Below are 25,863 nucleotides of genomic sequence, written 5' to 3'. Positions count from 1 at the left end.
ATCTCAGAAACTGGGAGGCTGAGGGTCTTAAATTCAAGGTTCGTCTGGGCCACAAGGCGAGAACCTGCCTTAAAAGCATACAAAAAGAGGAGCCTGGGAGATGGTAAGGCAGGTAAAGGCACTTGCTGCTAAGCCTAATTACCTGAGTTGGATCCCTGAGACTCACACAGTAGGAGACAACCAACTCTACCATGTTGTCCGATGACCTCCATCCACGTGCCCTTGTCTGAATGTGCACACACCCACAACACCCCTCAAAACAAGCAAGCAAACAAAAAAATGTGAAATAGAAATAGGGGACCAGGTATAGCTTGGATGATAGAATGCTTAGTGCTTGCCTGGGTTCGATCCCCGGAACCACATAAACTGGGTATGGTGGTGACACCTGTTGTCCCAAACACTGGAGAATCAGGGGCAAACACTTAAGGTCATTTTCAGTGACACAGTGAATTCCAGGCTAGGTTGGGTTATGTGATGCCTTGCCTCAAAAAAAAAAAATTGTTCTTGGTGTGGTAGCACGTGACTATAATTCCAAAAGTTGGGACACTGAGGCAGGAGGATCACCATGGATTCGAGTCTAGCCCGGAATACAAAGTGAGATCCTGTCTCAAAGCAACAACAACATACCCAGTAGGGGCTGAATTGATGGCTCCATGGTTAAGAGCGCTGGCTGCTCTTCCAGAGGACCTGGGTTCGATTCCCAGCACCCACATGGTGGTTCACAACCATCCTAACTCTGGTGCCAGAGAGCTGACACCCTCTTCTGGCCTCTGAGGGTCCTGAATGCATGTGATATACAAACATATGTAGGTAAAACACCCACACTGAGCTAGCTGGGCAAACTTTATTTATTAACATACAAATAAAATATCACCACATTTCAGCACAAATAAAACATCATTTTAAAAATGTTAAATTTAAAAATATCATGTTAAAAAAATTAAAATTAAAATGCAAAAGTCACTGTTAGCTACAAATGTCACCAAACAAGATGTTACATTTGGGCCACAGGAAAACGAGCAAGTGGGTACAACATGTCATCATCATAGAGTGTTGCTTTGAGATAAATATCAGGTGCTGGTGGAGAGGGGCAGTTGCTGGGCCAGAAGCTGGTGGTGTGGGCAAAGGTCTCACCAGCTGACTGCCTCCGGGTAGCTGGAGGGCATGTGTAGGCAGTGAATTTTGCCTTGAGAGCCCAGGAGAGCAGTGAGTGAGCAGAGTCCTCTTGAGCCTTGAGGGAGAAGACCAGGCACCCTGTCCAGGCCCCACTATGTGCAGATTGGAGCCGTTTCTGAAGAGGTCCCTGGTGGTCCTCCTTTTCCTGGGCCTGACAGAGGCCTGCATTCCTCGTGAAGGTAAGGCTTCCACCCACTCCTAAACTCTTCTCCGTGGCATCTTAGGATGGGGAGGCCACTGAGGCTGGATTCAATAAGCATTTCTGAGGTCTACCACAGGTTTCCTTGCTTTGGGCTTAGGCAGTTCCTTCTCTTTTCCCTAGTGGAGATGGCTGCAAGAGTCCTGGGTTGCCCGTCAAGATACCAGTGGCTTCTAGTTTGTGGCCTTACCCTTGGAGGTACTAGTGTCTACACCTGGAGATGAGCATACTGTGTGGTTCTCATAAGTGACTTTTTGCCACATAGGAGAGAGACCCACCTGTCTGTGTCGGTCAGCTTCTTGTCCTCTTCTGCTCCTCGTTAGTCACAGACTCTCCTGGACGGCTTTGCGTCACTGCAGAGATGACATTTGTGTAGTGGAGTCACCAGCCCTGTAGCCTGAGTGTAAGGCAGATGCCAGTCCTTTACACCGAGACCCTGGACTGCTCTGTGTCACTGCAGAGGTAGAATTTGTGTGGTGCCGGGAGTCACCAGCCCTCTAGCCAGAGTGTCAGAGATGCCGGTCCTTTACAGCGTAAAGATGCCAAAGGCTACACTGGAAAGTCTCAAGTCCTGTCATGAGCCGGCACTGTTTCCTCCACTACCAGATCTACAGTGCTTTCCAGTTTTAGCTTGTCCTCAGTGCTGGGAATAGAGTTGGGGAGAGGTGGGCATAACTCTGTCTCGATGTGATCCTCATGAGGAGCAGATAACCACATCCCTACAGTAGGGAGCTGTAGGCAAGACCATTCCTGAAGTGTGACGTTTGAGACGAGACTTCAACAAGAAGCAGGAGCTAGCCAGCTAAAGTGGTTACACGTTATTTCGGGCAGACGGAACCGCGTGTGCGAAAAGAGGGTGGGCTCAAGACGCCGAGGGCCTTCGAGGCTCTGAGAATAGTCAGCGTGGATGAGAGCATGGCGGGCGAGGGAAGGTTCGAGCAAGAATAGAGAGAATGTGGGGACCAGAATATACAGGTTATGGGGGTCATATGAGGCGTGTGGTTACTTCTTCCTCCTTCTCTTTCCCCTTCTTTTCCTTCCTTTCTCTTCTCCTATTTCAAAAGTTGAATCTATCTGTCTGTCATCTATCATCTATCTATCTATCATCTATCTATCTATTTATCTACCTACCTATCTACCATCTATCAGTCTGTCTGTGCATGTGAAGATCAGAAGGCAGCTTATAGGAGTTGGTTCTCTCCTTCCACCATGCGAATCCCAGCATCGAACCCAGACCATCAGGCTTTGGTGGGGACAGTACCTTTACCTGCTGGGTCATCTCGCCTGCCCTTCTTCTCCTGAGTCATCAGTCTTTTCCTGTCTTTCATGAACTCCAAACATTTAAATGATTCTGGTCGGCTGGTCTCAGAATGTCTCCTAGACTGACTGACTTTCCCTGAGGTTTTCCCATGCTTAGACTGAGGTTATGCATTTGGGGCAAGAAGACACTGCAGCCACAGTGTGTCCTCACTGGGGAGTTATAGCCAAGTGATTGATAACGGTTTGTCTCTAGCCTATGATGTTCTCTTTGATCTCTTGGCTAAGGTTGTTGGAAAACCAGGTTTCTCCACTACCTGTTACTATTTCCTTTCTTGTAATTGATAAATATGTGGGGAAGATACTTAGACTACATTATATATATATATATATATATATATATATATATATATATATATATATATATACTCTTTTTCATCTTGGCCAATTAATTTTAGCAGTCACCTGTAGATCTTGCCTTAAGATGGGATTTCTGGCAGTGGTGGCGCACCCCTTTAATCCCAGCACTTGGGAGGCAGAGGCAGTTGGATCCCTGAGTTCAAGGCCAGCCTGGTCTACAAATTGAGTTCCAGGACAGCCAGAACTGCACAGTGAAACCCTGTCTCAAAAACCAAAAACAAAACAAAAAAGGCAGGGTGGGGGAATTGCTATAGTGTCTACCAAATAGAATATAAAGATTTTCTCTTCTCTTTATCCATTCTTTGGGTTTTTTTTTTCTTTTTGGTTTTTTTGAGACAGGGTTTCTCTGTGGTGGATGGATGATGGATGGTGAGTGGGTGAGTGGATGGCTAGAGGAGAGGGTGGGGAATCAGTAGGTGGATAATAGGTGTGGGGGTGAATGGATAAGTAGATGGGTGATAGGCAGACATGCGGAGATGGTGGGTAGATATGTGGGTGAGTAGATGAGTGAACCTGAGGAACTTTGATAGAAACTGTGTGTAGTAGCTAGCCTCCAAAACCATGACAGTTGTGGTGGTCTTGATTATTGTAGTGCTTTGAGTCTCATGTCTAATTCTCTCCCTGCACCTGCTTCCCGGCCCCATTGGAATCCACATGAACTATGCTTTTGCCTCCAGTCGCAATGGAAGAAAAAAGTAAGAACTGTAGCTAACCCATGTTTGTGCTCTCATAGGTGGCTCCTCTCAGATTCTGTTGGGTCCGAAAACCCTCTGGGAATTCTGGGGAAGGGCCGAGTGTGGCTTCAGTCTGCCATACAATCTTGGCTTGAGGGTCACAAAACAACTATTAAAAAGTAAGCAGCTGCCAGGCATGCCAGTACCTGTAAAACCAGCACTCAGGAGGTGGAGGCAGAAGAATTGGAAGTTCAAGGTCGTCCTCAGCTACACAGTGAGTACAGGGCTAGCCTGTTCTACATGAGACCCTGCTTCAAAAAACTAGGCTGGCTTAATAGAAAACATCTGGTTCTCACATCTGTAGCTACGTCCAGTCTGTTATGATGTGTGAATTGGACTGAAGTAAATTAAAATGCCATCTCAAACAGGGAAGGAGTTCGAGTGTTGAGCAAACTGTTTCAGCCAGATTTCTCCAGAGAACCAGAAAGAACAGACTAGAGAGAATAAACAGAACATAACGGAAATGGAAGTAGACTAGAATAAAAGCAGGAACAGAATGAAAATATAACAGAAGTGGGTTAGTACCAGGTAGTAGTTTAATCCCAGCACTCAGGAGGCAGAGGCAGGTGGATCCCTGTGAGTTCGAAGCCAACCTGGTCCACATAGTGAGGTCCAGCCTTTACATAGGTTCCAGGCATCAAACTCAAGGAAAAGAAAGAAATAGAATAGAACTGGCTAATATAGAATAAACTAGGAAATAGAATATAAAGATAGAATAGAACAGACTAGGATAACCTATGATAAGAAATAGAATATACAGAATGGAATGGAATATACAGGTGTGAAGGGATTTATTTGGGATATTAGCTCCCTTGATGATGGGGACTGAGAAGGTACACAACAGAACATCCCAAGCTAGAGAACCAGGGAGCTTGGCAGTGTGGCTCAGTCCAAACCTGAAGTCTCAGAAACAGACACCAGTGATATAATTCTCAGTCTAAGGCAAAGGTCCATGGGCTCAGGGAGCTGCTGACCTAAGCCCTGCAGTTCCAAGGGGCAGAACCTAGAGTTTTGACATCCAAGTGTAGGAGATGAAGTTGCAAGAGAACAAGGATGCTTCCCCTTCTTCTGCCAGCCTACTGAACAGCACACACATCCACCGAGTACCATCTCCTCCAAAACACACCTGCAGACACTCCGGGGCCACACAATCATCCAAAGCCAAGGCCAAGCCACCGAGGCTTCTGAAGAGGAGGCAGGGCTTGGTGCTATCGACACACCGAGAACCAGGGATGCAGTGATGAGGTGAAATCATGCTTTCCCAGCCACCGGAGCATCCTTTAATTCACTCAGCCATCACACCTTTGAAAAGACCCCAGGGATGACTCAATGGTTCTTGCCAGGCCCTTGAGAATTATTTCTCCATGACACAAGGAACAGGGAAAGGCCTCTGAGACTATGAATACCCAGAGAGCATGAGCCCTTGTCTTTAAACCTATGGCCTGGGAAAATTCCTAGTACTCAGGTGGACTGAATAAACAGAGATTGCTTTTCTATGCAAATATAAGGTAATGCTATTGTTTGGGGCTGAAAATAGAGAGAAGGAATCAATGGGAATTAGGTACTTAGTGTGCTTTGAGCATGCCAAACAAGCCATGGCACTGAGTTGCCAAATCCAGGTGGCAGAAGGGTCCGAAGCCCTGCACTGTGCCATCCATTCTCTGACTCTCTTGGGAGGAGGTCCATATGTTTAGTTCCGGACCCAGTGAGGTGGCTCAGTGGGCCAAGGCACTTGCCACCAAGCCTGGCCGCTTGAGTTCGACCCCCCAGGACCCACTGTGGAAGAAGACCAAGTCCTACAAGTCTTCTTGTAGCTGTGTGGTCACTACACGAGTGTGTGGGTTCACGCGGGTTCGTGGAATGAAGACACTTAAGGCATCTTAAGAATGAATTTAGCTGGGCAGTGGTGGCGCACGCCTTTATTCCCAGCACTCGGGAGGCAGAGGCAGGTGGATCTCTGTGAGTTCGAGGCCAGCCTGGGCTACCCTGTCTCAAAAAACCAAAAAAAAAAAAAAAAAAAAAAAAGGAATGAATTTAGCCTATCATGGCTGCAGGGGGGTCCAGCCTTGAAGGACTGAAGCCCTTTTCCCTTCACCTAGGGCATATTTATTTACTCTCTTTTACAGTTTAGATAGTTAATTTCTGTACCTTCAAAGCAACCTAAAAGGAGCTCCCAGAGACCAAATGCCAGGTGCAAGGCCTTTGATCCTTGGGGACTCTGATCCTTGACTCTCAAACAAGATTCACATAGGGTAATAAGAGAAACAAAAGGTAAGAGAAATAAAAGGTGTGGTTAAACAAAGGAAGGATTAGGGCTAGGTGCTGCTCTCTGAAGCCAAGCCAGGAGCTCAGCAGAAATGCCGCCACATCTTCTGCAATTTATTTTATTTTATTCATTGTTATTACTGTGGGGGGGGGGGCACATCTTTTTGGCTCCGAGGGCAAGAGGTCCACAAGCAGTGCATTTATATACATGCAGGTAAAACACCCATACGCACAAAATAAAAATGGCATAAAACTCTTATTAAAATATGGAGGTTAGGGGCTGGAGAGATGGCCCAGTGGTTAGGAGTGCTGACCGTTCTTCCAGAGGACCCAGGCTTGGTTCCCAGCACCCACAGGGAGGCTCACGCCATCCGTAACTCCAGTTCCAGGGGATCTGATGTCCTCTTCTTATATCTGAGGGCACTACAAGAAAGTGGTGCACAGACAGACAGACATGCAGGTAAAATGCTCACATACATAAAAATAAAAGCAAATAAAAATCTCAAGAAACATAAGAAAACATAGGGTTAGGGGGCGACTTAGTGGAACTGGTTCTCTCCTTCTACCTTTACAGAGGTTCCGGGTATCAAACTCTAGTCTCCAGGCTTGCAGTGTTTACCCACTGAGCCATCCTGCCAGCCCATTTTCTTTGAAAAAACAAAGTCTCACTGTGTAGTCTAGGCTGGCCTCAAAATTGTGGTAATCCTCCTGCCTCGAACTCCCAAGTGCTGAGATTATAGACATGAACCAGTATGGTTGGCTCAAATATATAAATCATAAAAATATTTTTTAAAATATTTCTTATAAGAACTAACTATTGATGATCAAATAGAGTTATAAAAAGTGCAAAAAAAAAAACCCTGTCTTGAAAAAAAAGTGCAAAAAAATTGTTTGTGGTTATTTGAATAAATGGATGCAGAGCCTGCTCATATTGAGGGCCAACTACATGAATGTAGTGCTCTATCTATATAGATATGTATCTGTTTGTCTCTAGGCATACATATATATGTGTGTAGATACATGTGTATATGCAAATATGTATATATGTAAAGCTAATTTAAAAAACACAAGACTAAAGGAGGTGTCTTAGTCAGTGTTCTGTTGCTGTGAGGAGACACCATGACCACAGCAACTCTTAGAAAGAAAAACGTTTCATTGGGGCTGGCTTACGTTCAGAGATTTAGTCATTATCATCACGGCAGGGAGCACGGCAGCACGCAGGCAGACATGGCGCTGGGGAGGGAGCTGAGAGTTCTACATCTGAATCAGCAGACAGCATTTGAAACCTCAAAGCCCACCCCCAGTGACACACTTCCTCCCACAAGGCCACACCCCTCCAACAGAGCCACACCTCCTAATAGTGCCGCTCCCTGATGACCAACCATTCAAATCTATAAGCCTATAGGGACCATTCTTATTCAAATTACCAGGGGAGGGTTCTGAACGCTTTTGGCAATCAGTGTTACCACCATTTTGACCTTTCTCAAATTATATGCAACCGATTGCGTAGAAGCCCCTGGCTGCATAACAGTGAGCATGTAAGCATTCCATGAAGGAACAAAGAAGTACATGGGGAGACTGAGGTAGTTTGCGTGCGTACTAACCCTACCCTCTTCTTCTACCTCTGTTTCCCATGCTGACTCACTGGCTCCTGGTTCTGACTCCTCTTCCAGTCAAATGTAAGTCACAATCCCTCCAAATATAAACAAGGGTTGGGGTGGGGATTCAGCTCAGGGAGATGGCAGAGAGGGGCAAACACCCGACCATCACATTTTGCAGGAGCAGACTCAGAGAACGCTCAACTTGAACATGGCCATTCAGCCTAGATCTGAAGGTCGTGGGGGTGGGGATGGGATCCACTTTAAGGTCAGCCATTCTCTTAGATCTTGTAGGAATGGTGCGTGCAAGGCAGGAAGAAAGAGTCATTGGTTTCCATGACTACAGCTTGATATTGGTGTCAGTAGGATCAATGAACTGACCCGGTTAAGAGCCTACGTTATCTGTACAAACAGGCTGGATTGTGTATTCACTGGTGAGTTTCAGGGCAGACAGGCTCTCTTCTTTACTGAGAAGTAACCATCTCAGCGCCCAGCTGAGAACAGAAGGTGAGGGTTGTTCTGGAGACCATAGTCTGCTAATCTCCTGGAAGTCAAGTGGACCAGGGAGGCTTTAGATTCCTCACATAACTGGTACCCTGGAGTTCTCACTTCTGCAATAAACGTGTCTTCAAAGAGAAGGAGGAACCATAGGTTACATGAAAGCTCCCCATTCTGGTTCCTTACCCTATTGGGGGGAGGGGGATCTTTGGAGTGCCCTGAGGGAGGATGCACAAAGGATGACTTGACTGATTCCAAATTCCTTCTCAACTTTGATTGGACAAATGTTCTCATTGGTCCTGGCTCACCTCCTCCTTCCCGATGCTCTCATGACTGCAGTGCTGAAAGGTAAGGTCTCAATTTATTTCCTTCTCCATCCATCTGCTCTAGGTGCCTTTGTCCCACAGAAATAATATCCGCTGACTTTCAACAAGCATTTCCTCTCCGGTGTCCCCATCCCAGCTTCTAATCTAGGGGCTGAAGAGAACTTGAGTACCTAGAATACCTCCTTTGATAGAATTCAAGCACCACTCTTTTCCCTCCAAAAACTCAGTGTTTTTTCCTTGGTCCATATGTACCTGGTTTGCGTCTTGGTGAGAGCAAGATCAAAGCAAACTCAGCCAAGAAAAAAAAAAGAGTAAAGAAAGAATTATCATCCGCAGCAGACAGGGAGAGACAGTCGTGATTTCCATGGCAGAGTCCTCCTCCAAGGAAAGCACATAACGGAAGGTGTATTCCCCAATATGCTTAGTCAAAGGTCCCAACTAAAGAAGGGATCATGGAAAATACATTGTGGGGCATGTTTAGCTCAGGGTCATGTTATAAAAGTTATAGATGGCAGCCAGGGACACACCTGAGCATGTCCAGTTTGAATCACAAACCTGGTGGAGAAATGCTTCTGAGCATGCTCAGCTCGTGTTTTCAGATGATTGACAGGAACGTCTCTGAGCATGCTCTGTGTGCATCATAAAGACAGTGGACCGAAATCTTTCTGGTATGGTCATCTTTAATCATGACATTTTCTTTTTTGTTTTGTTTTGAGACAGGGTTTCACTATGTAGCCCTGGCTGGCCTGGAGCTCACTATGTAGATCAAGCTGGCCTTAAACTCTCAGAGATCCACCGTGTCTCTGCCTCCCAAGTGCTGATATTAAAGCCTGCACCACCATATCTGACTAATCACAAATTTTTCACTGAACAGCAACAACGAGAGAGAGAGAGAGAGAGAGAGAGAGAGAGAGAGAGAGAGAGAGAGAGAGAGAGAGAGAGAACAGTTTGAAGGCCCTAAAAAGGCCTTCCTTGTTAATACAAGCTTCAGAATGGGACAGAAACAAAAGCCATTTGGCCAGAAAGCAAACTTTAGATCTACCCTAGATTTAATTTGGTCAGACACATTCAAACAGAAAAAGTCACATGGGCTGGGAAGACGGCTCAGTGGTTAATGCATCTGCTGAAAGCATTAGGACATGAGTTCAGATCCCCAGAGCTTATAACAAAGCCAACGGGCATGATATCCCAGCTGATATTCCCGCCCCAGAAGGCAGACATTTGGGATCCCCAGATCAAGCTGAGGTGAGCCTGGGACCTCCTTCTAGAGTCATGAAAGAGCAGCCTTGCCTCTCCCTCCAGCATGGCTGCAGGCCATGGACTGCTGTTCTCAGCTCACTAAGGTCTCTTCCAGTCTGCTGCAAAGGGACTCTTGGGACTCTCAAAGGGACTCTTAGGGATCTCAAGGAACCCGAGTCTTCATCTCTGACCATGCATCATGACTCATTGACCTATTATAGATTACACTTTCCAACATGTTCCCAGTCCCCAGCTTCTGATCTTGTTTGTCACTTTCTAATTATGGCTTTGTCTCTACGACCCACCTGGCTCAATGTCCTGCGTGTCATCTGTGATCTTGGCCACCATGTCACCTCTCCCGGTCCTGCTGCTGTCAGGAATTGTGGGTAAGCATATGAACACATGGACAATGTCATGGGCTGGGAAGTTCAATGTAAGACTTTGAGCAAGAATCTGTGGGCTAGAAGACAGTAATGGTACATACCTTTAACCCTAGCACTCAGGACAGAGGTAGAGGCAGGATCTCTGTGAGTTTGAGGCCAGCCTGGTCTATAGAGTAAGTTACAGGACTACCGGCTACATAGACCCTGTCTCAAAAAATTAAAATTGTGGACTGCACGCAAGGTTGTCTTTTGACCTCCAACATCTACCATGGTGTGCACACACACACACACACACACACACACACACACACACACAAGCACAAATACATGCATATTTTTAAAGGAGGTTGACAAGATGGCTCAGGGGATAGAAGTGCCTGCTTCTTGATGACCTGACCTCATCCTAGAAACACATGGTAAAGAGAGAGAACCAACTCCAGCAAGTTATCCTCTGCCCTCCATGCACGCAGTATGGTATGGGCAACTCCTCACTTTTAAAATAAAGAACAGAGCAGGGGCTAGAGAAATGGCTCTGTGGTTAGGAGCACCTACTGATCTTCCAGAGGATCTGAGTTCAGTTCCCAACAGTCACATCCAGCAGCCCACAACTGCTTATAACTCCAGCTCCAAGGGATCTGTCGCCCTCTTCTGGTCTCTGTGGGCATTGCATTCACATGCACATACCCACATACACCTAATTAACACTTTTAAAAATTAAATCTTGGGGGTAAGGGGAATGACAAGATGAATGGCTCCTCAAACAGCATTGGAGGTTGACCTTTGGCCTCACTATGCACACACATGCATCTGCATACACCTGAGCACACACATACACATAGAAAATTGGTAAGATTTTCAGCGTGCGTCATGCTCAGATGGTGGAAACTCAAAGATGGAACTAATTCAGAATGTGTTGGGGTCATGGTCATGTGCTGTATGACAACCATATGTTGGGCCAGTGATGAATTGTCTACACTCCAACAGACTCTAATACCACATATCAATGCCATAACCAAAACCTCAGTTTGAGGAAGTCCATTCCATGATGCTTGCACAATGATGAAATTGCCTTCCGACTTGGTGTGCAGACCTCACTGGAAGCAAATGATGCCTTATTTGACTGAGCTGGGACAAGGAATTGAGACTATTTAAGGAAATTCTAAATCAGTGGTTCTCAACCTTTCTAATGCTGAGACCCTTTAATACAATTCCTCACTCCATGGTGACCCCCAACCATAAAATGATTTTCATTGCTACTTTATAACAGTAATTTTGCTACTGTTATGAATCACAATGTAGATACCTGATATGCAGATGGTCTTAGGTGACCCCCGTAAAAGCGTCATTTGACCCCCAGGTTGAGAACCATTGCTCTAAGTCATGTTGATGCTAGCTGGTGGGTGGGTTTTCCTTTTCTTCATTAGTTAAAGAATGAGAAGACTCTCTGTGAGTTCGAGGCCAGCCTGGCCTACAGAACAAGCTCCAGAACAGTCAGGAAAAGAGCTTGGCACACAGTGAAAGTCCATGGCCGGTGGTGTAGATTTATCCGGTAGAGGAGGGACTCTGAGGAGTGCAGCAGCTCTAAGGGGTTTTATTTAGGGTTAGGGTCTCCCACAATTCTCTATCCTGTTTTCTGCTGATCTGAAGTTGTCTATCTGCGTCCCTTCCACAGCAGGGACCGAGTCTCTGTCTATGTCCACAAATGCAGAAATGCCCAAATGGTGGACTGGCTGGGGTCAGAGTAGATTTCCCAACTTCCTTTGTTCTTGGGGTGTAACAGGTCCAGAGAGATTCACCTCGTGTGAGGGGAAAATGGGCTGCATCCCAGAGAAAGAGAAACTGCTGGGGGTGAAAAGCCACAAGAAATGGAAACTTATTGCCTATTGTTGGGGGGCAAAAAGCCATTAAAAAAAAACTAACTGAACTTAAATGCTCTACGTCCTGCCATCCTAAAATGGCCTTGGCCTCAATACCTAGGGCACCACAGTTGCACTTCCCCCAGAGAGCTGGCTGAATCCGTCGGACTGGGAAAATCCATTCCTTGTGGATTTTCTTTCTGTTGCAATTGCTGTGTGTGTTAACAGCATTCTGGTTTTTGTCTCCTTCCTCAGGGCTGATGAGCAGACTGTCCCCGGATGGTAAGTGTGGATCTATGTCGTTAGCCCACAGTCTTTGCTCTTTCTTGTCAATGGGGGATGCATACCTAGTGAGGTTACAGAATGCCTCACGTAACACCCAGTTCCATGCTTTGTTTATTTGGCTTTAAATTTAACTTTTTTTTTTTTTTGGTTTTTTGAGACAAGTTTTCTCTGCATAGCTTTGGAGCCTGTCCTGGATCTTGCTCTGTAGACCAGGCTGGCCTCGAACTCACAGAGATCCGCCTGGCTCTGCCTCCCAAAGTGCTGGGATTAAAGGTGTGTACCACCACCACCCAGCTTAAATTTAAATTGAAAAAATATTGATATTGAAGGGACACTTGTGTCGAGGTATGCATGGGGAGGTCAGATGAGACCTGGTGGGAGTTGGTTCCATCGTTCCACCATGAGGGTCCTGGGAATAGAACTCAGATCTTCAGACTTGCTAGCAAACACCTTTACAGGCTGACCTATCTTGCTGTCCCAAAAGTTTTGATGTGTGTTTGGGATGGGTGTGGGGCGGGGGCGGGGGGAGTGAGTATACACACCTGTGCATGCATGCAAAGGCCAAGGGAGGACAATGGGTATCCTGTTCTGTCCCTTCCAGTCTTAGTACTTCCATGACATAGTCTCTCACTAAACCCGGAGCTCACCATGTTTAGGTTGGCTCAGGCCAGCAAGTGCCTGGGATCCTTCTGTACTGTATCTCCCTGGTATTGGGACTACAGGTGCAGGTGACCTTAGCCAGTTTTTTATATGGGTGCTAAGGATCAGAACTCAGGTCTTCATGCTTGCACAGCCAGAGCTCTTACCCACCATCTCTCCAGCCCCCTGCCTCTATTTTTGGCCAAATATCAATCTTATGTGGCATTAATAGCTGTAATGGTAGATATTATAATATATATACATATATGTGTATATATGTATAAACCATTGCTTCTCAACCTTCCTGATGCTGCGACCCTTTAATACAGTTCCTCATGTTGTGGTGACTCCCAAACATAAAATTATTTCATTGCTAACTCATAACTGTGAATTTGCTGCTGTTATGAATTTTAATATAAATATATCGTATGAAGGATATCTGATATGTGACCCTCCCCCCCAAAATGGGTCACAACCCACAGGTTCTGGTATAGTAGAACAGTATTCCTTTAACATCTGTACAATCAGATTGGAGTTATAGAAGGTAAGGTGAGAGTCATTGGGGACAAGGTAGCAACTGATCAAAATTCAGCAACAGACCAGCAAAATGGCTCACTGAGCAGTCACCTGCTGCCAAGCATGATGACCCGAGTTCAATCCTCAGGACCTACATGGTGGAAAGAGAAAAGTAATTCCTTCGAGATGCCCTCTGATCTCCATATGTGTGCCACAATGTGCGCACACACACACACACACACACACACACACACACACACACACCCCTATTAATTAAAATGAAATGAAGAGATACAACAAACCATACTATTTCACATCTGTAACTCCAGCACTTAGGAGGCACAAGAGGGTCTTAAGTTCGAGGACAGTCTGGGTTACATAGGGAGTACCAGGCTGTATATGTTATGTTTCTCATGGCAGTGACAGAATACCCTGAGCTTAGGAAAATAAGGGTTTATCCAGCTTACAGTTTGAGGGGGGTAGCATGGTGGGGAAACTGAGGCAGCTGGGTATGTTGCATCCACAGTCAGGAAGCGCAGGGTGACGACTGCAGGCGCTCGGGTCACATACTCCTTTTCATTCAGCCCATGGGACGATGCTGCCCAAAGTTAGAGTGGGTCCTTCCAGCATCAGATAATTTTGTCTAGAAAGTCCCCTACAGACATTCCAGAAAAATAGTCTCCAACGTGATCCTAGGCCCCGTGAAGCAGACAATATAAGACTATCCAAATTCGAGCTGGGATTTGAAATCCTGCCAAGAAAGACCGAGAAAAGAAGTTATTAAGCACCTTATGAGCTAATGGATTTTCAGATCATCTGCAGGGTTTTTTTTTTTCCTCTCTCAGAGGAGAAGATACCATGCTATGCTATTATAGTGTGTGGTGTGTGTGTGTGTGTGTGTGTGTGTGTGTGTGTGTGTGTGTGTGTGCCTGTGCTGCCCAGGACATCTCCAGTTTTAACAGTGATATCTCTCATTCTGGAATCTTTTGTATGAAGGTTGTTTGTTCTGTTTCGATTGCCCCTCTCTCCCCTTTTTCTTGTGAGAAGATCTCCTGTGCGGCCCAAGCTGGTCTTGAACCCCCAGGCTACCTGCCTCGGCTCCTGAGTGATGAGATCACAGGTGTGCACCACCTGAATATGATTCCATTGTGTATATGTGCAGTGTAGGCAGGTGTGCATGTTAGTGTGTGCACCGGTGTGTATATCCACATACGCTCCTGTGGAGGCCAGAGGTCAATGTTGGCTGTCTTCTGCAGTCACTCTCCACTTGAGTTTTTCTTGAGACGGGCTCTCTTCACTGAACCTGGAGTTCACTTTCTTTTAATTTTTATTTTTATTTTTATTTATTTATTTATTTATTTATTTATTTATTTATTTATTTATTTGTTTGTTTGTTTGTTTGTTTGTTTGTTTGTTTGTTTGTTTATTTTTGGTTTTTCGAGACAGGGTTTCTCTGTGTAGCTTTGCGCCTTTCCTGGAACTCACTTGGTAGCCCAGGCTGGCCTCGAACTCACAGAGATCCGCCTGGCTCTGCCTCCCGAGTGCTGGGATTAAAGGCGTGCACCACCACCGCCCGGCTCTTTTTATTTTTTTAAATATATTTGTTTTTAATCTTACGTGTCTGGGTGTTTTGTCTGCATGTATGTCTGTGAACCAAGTGCATGCAGTGCCCACAGGGGCCAGAAGAGGGCATCAGATCCCCTGGAGCCGGGAGTTAGAGGCAGTTGTGAGCCACCCTGCGGGTTCCAGGAATCGGAACTTCTGTCTAGTAAAAGCAGCCAGTGTTCTTAACTGCTGAGCCGCCTTTTCCAAGCTTCGCTGGCTTTTTGTGTTGAGGAAATGAAGTGGGTCACACAGCTAGGAGACGGATGAACTAAGATTTGATCACAAGTCCCGTTTGTTCAGCAACACCTCCCTTGCTCTCAGATGGAGTCGAGGATGTTAAGATTGCTCGCGTGTCTTTTCATCATCCAGCTATAATTTTGTCTCTCGGCCCCATTTCCAGCTGAGTTCTTTCCAGGCAGAGCCATCCCCATACTCTTCCCCACGTCTGGGATAATTTTTTCCTTTCCCTTCCAAGGTTTTATTTTCCACTCAGCTAACCCCTGCTCATCTTTCAGGTTTCAGACAAAACATCATATCCTCCTCCAAGACGCCTCCCCTGGTAACCACTCCAGGTCAGCAACCACCATCCCTTTATAAGTTCCCACTGTGTCCTGCAGGTTGACCAGAACACGACTCACACCTCTGTCCCACTTCACAAGGCTTTTGTTCCCCTTCCTCTGCGAGTTCCTGGAAAACCATGGATATTGTTCGCTGGGGTAGATATTGTCTCACCCAGATCTTGCTCAGGCCCAGGATACCGCAGGTGCTCCTTGAATGTTTCTTAGGAGAAAGAGTGGTTGCGGACTTGAGTCCTGTCTTACCCTGTAAATTGAGAGAGTGGAGTTGCCCGCCTTCTGATAGCGTTCTCATCTCTGGTCTCTGACTGGTCGGGGATGCTATTTGGTGGCAAAACTATTAATCTCTCTCTCTCTCTCTCTCTCTCTCTCTCTCTCTCTCTCTCTCTCTCTCTCTCTCCTTCCCCCATACCCACCTTCACTCCCACCCCTCCCTCTCTCCCCGTCTCTCTGCACCCCCGTTGAACATGGCTACATTCACTCTTCCTTACAGACAGGACAGAAGAAGAAAGTAAGTACTTTGAAAATTTATGACCCTCACCTACCCGCCCCTGCCCCCACCCCGCCCCTGACCCCATATCGCCAGGGATTGAACTCAGAACTCATGTATGCTGGGATGGTGCTTTACCACTGAACCACACCCCCAAGTCCTCACTGGGGGATTCCAGACAAGTGCTGTAACTGATGATGAGCTATACCCCGTAAGCACTTTTTATATCTATTTTCAAACAAGTTCTCACTAAGCTGCCCAAGATAGCCGTGACTTCAATTCTGTCTCAAAATAAAAAATAAGAACAGAGAATGGCTCAGTGGTAGAGCCCCTGCCTAGAATCCCCCAGTGAGGGGCTGGGGGTGTGGTTCAGTGGTAGAGCCCTGCCTAGAATCCCCCAGTGAGGGGCTGGGGGTGTGGCTCAGTGGTAGAGCCCCTGCCTAGAATCCCCCAGTGAGGGGTTGGGGGTGTGGCTCAGTGGTAGAGCCCCTGCCTAGAATCCCCCAGTGAGGGGCTGGGGGTGTGGCTCAGTGGTAGAGCCCCTGCCTAGAATCCCCCAGTGAGGGGCCGGGGGTGTGGCTCAGTGGTAGAGCCCCTGCCTAGAATCCCCCAGTGAGGAGCTGGGAGTGTGGCTCAGTGGCAGAGTCCCTGCCTAGAATCCCCCAGTGAGGGGCTGGGGGTGTGGCTCAGTGGTAGAGCCCCTGCCTAGAATCCCCCAGTGAGGGGCTATGGGTGTGGCTCAGTGGTAGAGCCCCTGCCTAGAATCCCCCAGTGAGGGGCTGGGGTGTGCCTCAGTGGCAGAGTCCCTGCCTAGAATCCCCCAGTGACGGGCTGGGGGTGTGGCTCAGTGGTAGAGTCCCTGCCTAGAATCCCCCAGTGAGGGGCTGGGGGTGTGGTTCAGTGGTAGAGCCCTGCCTAGAATCCCCCAGTGAGGGGCTGGGGGTGTGGCTCAGTGGTAGAGCCCCTGCCTAGAATCTCCCAGTGAGGGGCTGAGGGTGTGGCTCAGTGGTAGAGCCCCTGCCTAGAATCCCCCAGTGAGGGGCTGGGGGTGTGGCTCAGTGGTAGAGCCCCTGCCTAGAATCCCCCAGTGAGGGGCTGGGGTGTGGCTCAGTGGTAGAGCCCCTGTCTAGAATCCCCCAGTGAGGGGCTGGGGTGTGGCTCAGTGGTAGAGGCCCTGCCTAGAATCCCCCAGTGGGGGCCTGGGGGTGTGGCTCAGTGGTAGAGTGCTCTGCTAGCATGCACAAGGCCCTATATTGAGTCCCCAGTACCACAACAAAAAAGTTTGCTAGAGCAAGTAATTCACAAGTTAGACAGAGAAAAACCAGAAGTAGTTTGGGGAACTCTGCCCAGACAGGACAGTGGGGCTGAAGGACAGGGGACAGAGGGATGATAATGCAGATAGGATGATGGCTAGGTCACAGCAATTCCGTTGATTTAGTTGGTCCAGCCCATTGCCAAGTCCGTGAATGTACAAAGTAAGTATGCTGGATGTTTCTGATTAGCGGAGCCAAATTCATCTTTTCTCTAGTCTTGGGCAGCTTTAGTTTCCCTGACTGAAATGCCCGAGGCTAGAAGTGTTTCAAGTTTCAAACATTTTCAGAATTGTGACCATTGACACGGACTCTCCCCATTCAGCATCTCTCACCCTATACCCCCAAATCCGGTCCATACAGCTCCTAAATCCAAAGCTGGATGTGGTGGCTCTCACTTGCAATTCCAGGGCTTGGGAGGCCAAGGCGGGAGGATTGGCTGGATTCCACCCTGCACAATGAGTTGGTAGGTAGATCAAAGGATAGCCTGGGTCTATGGACTGAGAAGACCCTATCTCAAAAATTAAAAACAAATGGAGGAGGGAAAGATGACTCAGTGGTTAACAGGACTTTCTGCTCTCCCAGAAAACTCAAGTTAGGGTTCCAGCACCCACCTAAGACAGCTTTCAATTGCCTGTGACTCTAGCTGGCCTCTGAGGGCATGCATATGGGATCTGCTAACACAGACATACATACATAAATAAAAGTAAAATAAGCCTTAAAAATAATAAAAAACAAATCAAAGGGAAACTATTTGAGCATTACATTGACACTCAAAAAGCTTGTCACTGGAGCATTTTGGATTAGGGGTGTTCAGCCTGTGCAGGCATTGATGGGAAATAGCTCAGATTAGACTTGATAATGCCCACAGATGAGGTAAGGCTGAGGCCAGAGGAGAATGGTAAGGCTGCTTGGGGATCCTGCAGACCTGGTCTGCTCTCTGAGTTTGTTCAACAGGACACAGGAATACTCCTAGAATACTCCCAGCACTCTTTAAAATATTTTACCAGGAAAAAAAATGGGAGGTACCAGGGGCAGAGGTACTAATATTCATTCTATTCTCTTTCCCTTTCTTTTCCACACTGACCACTTGATTCTGCTTCCAATCCACCCTCCAGTGAAAAGTAAGTTATTTTTCCTTTTACAGTTAATGTCCTTTGGTGTTTGATGGAATAGTCTTAAGTAGCCCAGGCTAGCTTCAAACTCTATATATAACCAAGGACGACCTCAAACTCTCGATCCTGTCTCAGCCTCCTGCCTAGAGTCCCCCAGGGAGGGGCTGGGTATGTGGCTCAGTGGTAGAGCCCCTGCCTAGAATCCCCCAGTGAGGGGCTGGGGGCATGGCTCAGTGGTAGAGCCATATACAGGTATATACATATACAGTGCTGGCGTTATAGGTATATACCACCATGCCTAGCACAAGAAATAATTTTTAGAGTTTTTCCCTTCCAGTGGGTAACTTGGGTGTTTCCAGATACTTGGAAGGAGGGGGAACAAGAAAGAAGGGAGCCAGGCATGGTGGTACATGCCTATGATCCCAGCCCGCTGGAGACTGAGGCAGGAGGGTTAGCTGCTCAAGGCTAGCTTCAATTACATACTGAGTTTGAGGTTAGACTGGGCTATATGAGGTTCCATCTCCCCCCCCAAAAAAAATAGGAAGAAGAGAAGGGGAGAGGAAGGAGAGGGGAAGGGAGGAGAAGGGAGAGGAAGGGAGGAGAGGAAAGAGAAGAGAAAGCTGGTTTTTGTTGTTATTTAGGTTTTTTTGCTTTTTGGTTTTTTTTTTGGGGGGGGGGGCATTTCAAGACAGGGCTTCTCTGTAGACCAGACCGGTCTTGAGCTCAGAGATCCTCCTGCCTCTGCTGGAATTAAAGGCGTGTGCCACCACCGCCCACCCTGCAAGCAAGCTGTTTTCAGAGCTACCTGTGGAGGAGACTCAAGGTGGCCTTCAGGCTCCACTCGCTTCCTGGGGCTGCATGGAGGGGTCCCAGGATTTGAGCAGATTCTCCAATCTCCACATTGCCCTAGAGCATGGGACAGCAAGAGTTATGTGTGTTTATAGGTAGAAAACAAAACAAAAAAAAACAAGCTTTTCCTCCCTCACTCGGGGAAAGAGAGAAGAGTAGAGACGCCTTTCTGATCCCCTTCAGGTATCTGTAGGATGAATCAATCCCCAGGGGAAACTGAGGCCAAGGGATTCCAGTCATAAGGATGAGTGTGTCTTAAAACATCAGGTCACAGACGATCCAGCATCTCTGTGGTGCCATTTGGACTGGATGATATTTCCACATTCGGTGTGGGGAGGGCCTCTACTGAGGATGCTCCGGGCGGGAGGGGAAAAGGCCAGGCATCGTTAACACTCGTTTCCTCTCGGATCTTCACTGCCGCTGGTACTCAACAACTCCACCTGGTTTTTCCTGTCCTCGACGCTTCTGTTTCAACAGTATTGAAAAGTAAGTTTACAGTTTTCTTCTTTTCATCTGCTTCCCCTTCTAATTGTTGCCCGGAGGTCCGCCATCCGCTCAGGGACTGTCGGGAGTGGGGGTAGAGTGGGACTGCCATTACTTCCGTCTTCAAAAAGGCAGGTGTAGGAACAGCCAGATAACTCAGAGGGAAAAGCCTGAGTTTGATCCCTAGTATCCACATGGTAGAAGGAGAGAATTGACATGTTGTCCTCTGACCTCTGCGTGCATGCTGCGGTGTACACACACACACACACACACACACACACACACACACACACACACACACCAGTAAATAAATACAACGTAACTGGAAAGATTATAAGAGAGGCTTAAAGAGATGGCTCAGTGATCAAGAGCACTTGCTGCTCTTCCAGAGGATCTGAGTTCAGATCCCACCCACGTCTGGTGGCTCAGTATCCGCTTGGAACTCCAGCTCCAGGGGATCTGATGCCTACTTCTGGCCTCAGTAGACACCTGCACTCACACACAAATAACAATAACAACAACAACAATAATAATAATATTAAAACAGGATTCTGGGGAAGTGACTTGGTGGTTAAGAGTGCTTGCTGTTCTTTCAGAAAACACAAATTTGATTCCCAGCACCCACGTTGGGTGACTCATATTCACCTGTCACTCCAGATCCCTGGGCTCCAGTGCCCTTTTCTGGTCTCTGTAGGCACTTGCAGACACACACATACACATACACACACACACACACACACACACACACACACACACACACACACATACACATATACATGTAAATAAAAACAATTTTTTTTAATTAGGGGCTGGAGAGGTGGTTCAGTGTGGAGAGCACTGGCTGCTCTTCCAGAAGACTGGAATTCCTGGCATTCACATAGCCTCTCACAACTGTCCATAACTCCAGTTCTAGGGGACCCAACACCTTCCTTTGACCTCTAAAGGGCAGCAGGCGTACATGTGGTGCACAGATACATGCAGGCAAACACCCCCACACACATGAAATAAAACAAATAAATGTAAAGATAATAATACATTTTAAAGGCCCTGACTATCCCTTCTGTCCTCCATCACTGTCAGATTCTCATTGACCTCCAGATTTCTTAGGCCAATGCTGTCAGGTCAGCTCTGATCTAAGGCCCACTGTCCCGGGCTCTGAGCACATTTGGTCCCTATCTCCCACCACGTAATGCTGTGATGTATTTTTCCCTCTTGTGGTCTCCTCTCTCATGGACCCTGGACTCATCACTACCTCCTGCCTCCCGGACGGACCACAGAGATCCTCGGTAAGCACCTCGTTCTGTGTGGGACCAAGCCCTGTGCACCAAGCCTCTTTTTATTGCCTTGTGTGCCAAAGTGGGGGAGAAGGTGGGAACCTGAAATGTGGTGCCGGTGGGTGCAGGCCTCCTGGGAAATTCAGGATCTGTGGTGGTGTACACCTATAATCCTGGTGCTAGGAAGACACAGACAGGTGGATCTCTGGGGCTCATGGGCCAACCAGCATAGCCTATTTGGTGAGCTCAAGGCCAATGAGAGACTCTGTTTCTAAAAATAAGATGGACAAGCCCCTGGAAAATTACACCTGGGGTTGACCTCTGGCCTCCATGCATGCAGGCATGCATGCCTGTGCACATGGTACACACACACACACACACACAGAGAGAGAGAGAGAGAGAGAGAGAGAGAGAGAGAGAGAGAGAGAGAGAGAGAGAGAGAGAGGAGCAGGATGCTTCAGCAGGAAAAGTCCCTTGCTGCTAAGCTTGCTGGCCTAAGTTAGATTCCCAGGTCCCACACGGAGGAAGGAGAGAGCTGACTCCTGCAAGTTGTCCTCCGACATCTGCATGCTTCTTAGAATATGCTTGTGCTCACAGTCACAAGCATAAACATATATACACCAGTAAAAAGAACAACAACGACAATAATAATAATGATGAGAGAAAGACAATTGGTGTGCTGGGCATAGTGGCACACCCCTTTAATCCCAGAGGCAAAGGAAGGAAGATCTCTGTGAGTTTGAGGCCAGCCTGGGCTACATTGCAAGTTCCAGTTCAGCCAGGGCTGCACAGTGTGACTCTGTCCCCAAAGAGAAAGTGTTAAAGAATAAATTATAGACTTTACACACCTTCCCAGTGAGAAATTACTATACCACTTAGAGATTAATACAGAAAAACTCTTTAATGAGTCTGAGTGGTTCAGGCTAATTGTGTAGAAGGGAACCAGCTCTGAACAGAAAATCCTTTCAGTTTACAAAGTGTCACAGCCCCAAGTTACATTTTGAGCATTTAAAACATGTTTCCCAGAGACAGAAAGGCCAAGCTTTGGTTGTTTGGACGGATGGGGGGACTTACAGTATAAAATATTGTCATAGTCATCTTGAGATGAACAGGCTGCTTTGCCAGGCTGCTGTCAACCAGGGTCATCCTGTCTGCCTGGCAGAATCACAGTCCTCTGGGTAGGCGAACCGAGAGCTCCTTTAGCTAAGTGCTGCTTTGTGTACCTTAATATTTATTTCCTAAGCAAGTTTAGTAGATGCTTTGCATCATCAACTTATTATTCCCAGTTTCTCCTATATCAAAAGGAAGGAAGGAAGGGAGGGAGGGAGGGAGGGAGGGAGGGAGGAAGGAAACAAGCAGGCAGGCAAGCAAGCAAGTCGGTCAGAATTCTGCAGGGCTCGTTAGCAGACAGGGGTTGGTGAGCCTGTGGGCCCTATTGATCTGAGTTCTGTCTGGCTACCTTTGTGATTCTATTTGCGCGTCTCTGTTGTCTTAGGTCTGCTGAGCCTCCAAGTGCTGAACGGTGAGTTGGTGACCTCATCCTTTTTGTTTCTGAATATACAGAGCTATTAGGTTTGGGGGTTGGAAGAGCCTCTAGACGTCATCCAACCCTGCGTCTCTCAACCCCACCATCATTAGCAGGACAACCATATGACGTCACGTACTCACCAACAGATACCACTTCACGTTCCACTCTCTGCGCTGAGTTATCTTCTAGGTGTCGAGACATAACAGGGAACACGATACGTGAAATACGTCCCCAGCTGCAGCTGGCAAGCTGAGCGAGGTGGTGCAGGCCTGTGATGCCAGCACTCGGGAGGCGGGCACAGGAGGGTCAGAAGTTTATCTTCTGCTACATAGCAAGTTCAAGGTCAGCCCACACTACGTAGGACCCTGATCCAAACAAACACACACACACACACACACACACACACACAAAAGAGCCAGGGAAATGGCTCGGTGGGAAAAGGCACTTGCTGCTGAGACTGATGATCTGAGTTCAGTCCTTGAGATGCAAGTGGGGGCAGGAGAGAATCAACTCTCATTAGCTGTGCTCTGACTGCCACACGTGTGCCTGGCCTGCAGATCTACAGCACACACACACACACACACACACACACACACACACACACACACACACACCATTGCCGCCACCACATGTACCACACATACCCCCACTGTGGGGGGCCAGCCCCCACTTTTTCCTCCAGGGTACTCTTGAGCAGGGAGAAATAAGGAATATGTAGATAGAAATATAGAGGAGAGAGACAGATAGAAACACAGGATAGCTCAGGAGGGCCTGGGTCAAAACCTACCAGCCCCTTCTTTCTCTTCTAAAGGGCTATTTATAGAAATGCCAAGGGGTGGAGCAAAAGACCTCCCCCCCAGCACAGCCAAGTGCAGACCATCCCAAACATCTGGTGACCACGCATGTGACCAAGCCATCCTCTAATGCAGCCCTGCTGTGTAAAGCAAACTCAGATCTCACTAGGAAACCTTTGTGGAATCCCACAGCCCACATACACACAGACCCCACACCATACACATACACGCATACACCACCATCACCACCACCACACACCCCATACATACCACTACATACACACAGCCCCCCCACACATATACTATCACCACACACACTACACATACCCCTGCATACACACAGACCCCACACCACACACACGCACACACCACCATCACCACCACCACACACCCCATTCATACCACTACATACACACAGCCCCCCACACACATATACTATCACCACATACACTACACATACCCCTGCATACACACAGACCCCACACCACACACATACATGCACACACCACCATCACCACCACCACACACCCCATACATACCACTACATACACACAGCCCCCCCCACACATATACTACCACCACACACACTACACATACCCCCATATACACATAGACCGCTCCCCCCACACATACACTACAACACACACCACACATAACCCTACATACACACAGACCCCCCCCACACACACACAACATACACCATACACATTCACCAAATAAATAAATGTAATTTTAAAAAACAAAACCAAGCACACAAATGCAGCTAGTATTCTGGCGAGAGGGAAACAAGGGCCTCAAGAAGCCGGCTCAGAGCCTGAACACTGCTGTTCTCTGAGGAGAGGAGTGCAGGGGACATGAGAGCCCAGTGTGTTAGAGCCCAGTGTGTTAGACGGTGCCAGAGGGAAGTGACACCTGAGCCAAGTCTTGAGAGGACAGGGGGACCCACATACATGTGCATATTGTGTGCATTTGTGTGCATGCATGTGTATCTGGGGAAAGGGCGCTTCGTGCACAGGGATAGCATGTGTGCAGCCTGGTAGTAGAGTGCCTGAGTCCAGGGACACCAAGGAGGCCAAGGGGGGTCCCCTTTTACCCCACAGATCCCCATGCAGTCGCTAATTTTCCTTTGTTTCTTCTTCCCTTCCCCCTGCCCCCTTCTTCCTCTCCTCCCTCTCCTCCTCTACTGTCTCCGTCTTTTTCCTTCTTAGAAGAAACAGATGACTGCCAAGAAGAAGGTGGGTGGGGCTGTGTGCCCGTTCCCTCCTGCAGGCGGTGAGCACCTTCCCTCTGAGGGAGGTGTAGCCATTACCCGAGGAAAGTTCAGAGTTCAGATGCGTCGGTACCCGAGTCATCGGGAAGCATCCGTAGCCCTCAGCCACCCTCTCCCTTCGCCTCTGCTCCTCTGGGTCGAGGTGCCTGACACATGGAGGTAAGAAGAGGCATTCTGCTTCTGCCGGCCTCCAAACCCCTCTCATCTGCCTTGGAAATGAGCAGGTAAGTTGAATGACAGGTGTGTGCGCGGATGGGACCTAAGAAAGAATCGTAGAGAGCAGAAGCAAGCCTCCTCCGAGTGAGGGGGATAGTGGAGAGAGTTAAAGGAGCTGGGGTTGGGTTGTGGGGTAGAACTCAGCAGAGTGCTAGCCTGGTAGGCACGAAGGCCTGGGTCCGATCCTTAGGACCACACACAGTGGGTGTGGTGCCTCATACCTGTGACCTCAGGGCTCAGGAAGAAGAGGCTAGAAGATGAGCAGTTCAGGGCCAGCATGGGCAGCTTATGAAGGTCCAAGGCCACTCTGGATTTCGTGAGACTCCCCTTTCAAAACACAGAACCGAGAAGTAACATCAGAAAAGAGAGGTGGGACCACTGGACATCCTAATCGGACATCAGCGTTGGAGGCAGAGGCAGGAGGATTGCAGGTTACAAGCTGGATCTGACTGAGTAGCCAATTCAAGGCCAGCTTAGGATAGTGCGCATCTATATCAGAACCAAAACAAAGCAAAAATGAACAACAAAATAAACAAACAAAAATACCACTGGGCACAGAACACTTAGGACAGTAGATCTCAGCCTTCCTAACGTTGTGACCCTTATGTACAGTTCCTCATGTTGTGGTGACACCCCCAACCATAAAATTATTTTCATTGATACTTCATAATTATAATTTTGCTACTGTTATGAATAGTAATGTGAATATCTGTGTTTCCCAATGGTCTTCGGTGACCCCCTGTGAAAGGGTTGTTCGACCCACAAAGGGGTTGTGACTCACTTAGGAAGTAGAGAAAGGAAAAGTTCAAGGCTAGCCTACGCTACATGGCCAGTTGGAGGCCAGCCTGGGATCCACAAGACCTTGTCTCACAAAAAAAAAAAAAAAAAAGCTAGAGCTATCGGTAATGTCACCAGGAAAATACAGTAATTTATAACAAGTATTGAAATCCTAGAACTAAGAAC

The 25,863-nt window shown here is 47.6% G+C and overlaps 1 protein-coding gene across 1 annotated transcript in view; it reads left to right on the top strand.

The window, feature by feature from the left end:
• The first annotated feature begins 1,270 nt into the window (after positions 1–1,270).
• Positions 1,271–25,863, top strand: part of Eddm13 (epididymal protein 13) — a 32,601-nt gene continuing 8,008 nt past the window's right edge. The window contains 9 exon segments of the mRNA XM_052714599.1: positions 1,271–1,355; positions 3,730–3,759; positions 8,289–8,300; positions 12,207–12,233; positions 15,512–15,568; positions 16,065–16,086; positions 20,366–20,385; positions 22,588–22,614; positions 24,623–24,649. Coding sequence (XP_052570559.1) covers positions 1,271–1,355; positions 3,730–3,759; positions 8,289–8,300; positions 12,207–12,233; positions 15,512–15,568; positions 16,065–16,086; positions 20,366–20,385; positions 22,588–22,614; positions 24,623–24,649 — 307 coding nt within the window.

This window comes from Peromyscus californicus, unplaced genomic scaffold (assembly GCF_007827085.1).
Source record: "Peromyscus californicus insignis strain IS unplaced genomic scaffold, ASM782708v3 Scaffold_4__1_contigs__length_199733344, whole genome shotgun sequence".
Classification (NCBI taxonomy): domain Eukaryota; kingdom Metazoa; phylum Chordata; class Mammalia; order Rodentia; family Cricetidae; genus Peromyscus; species Peromyscus californicus.
The sequence above is the reverse complement of the archived record's forward strand: the minus strand, read 5'-3'. Positions and strand labels throughout refer to the sequence as shown.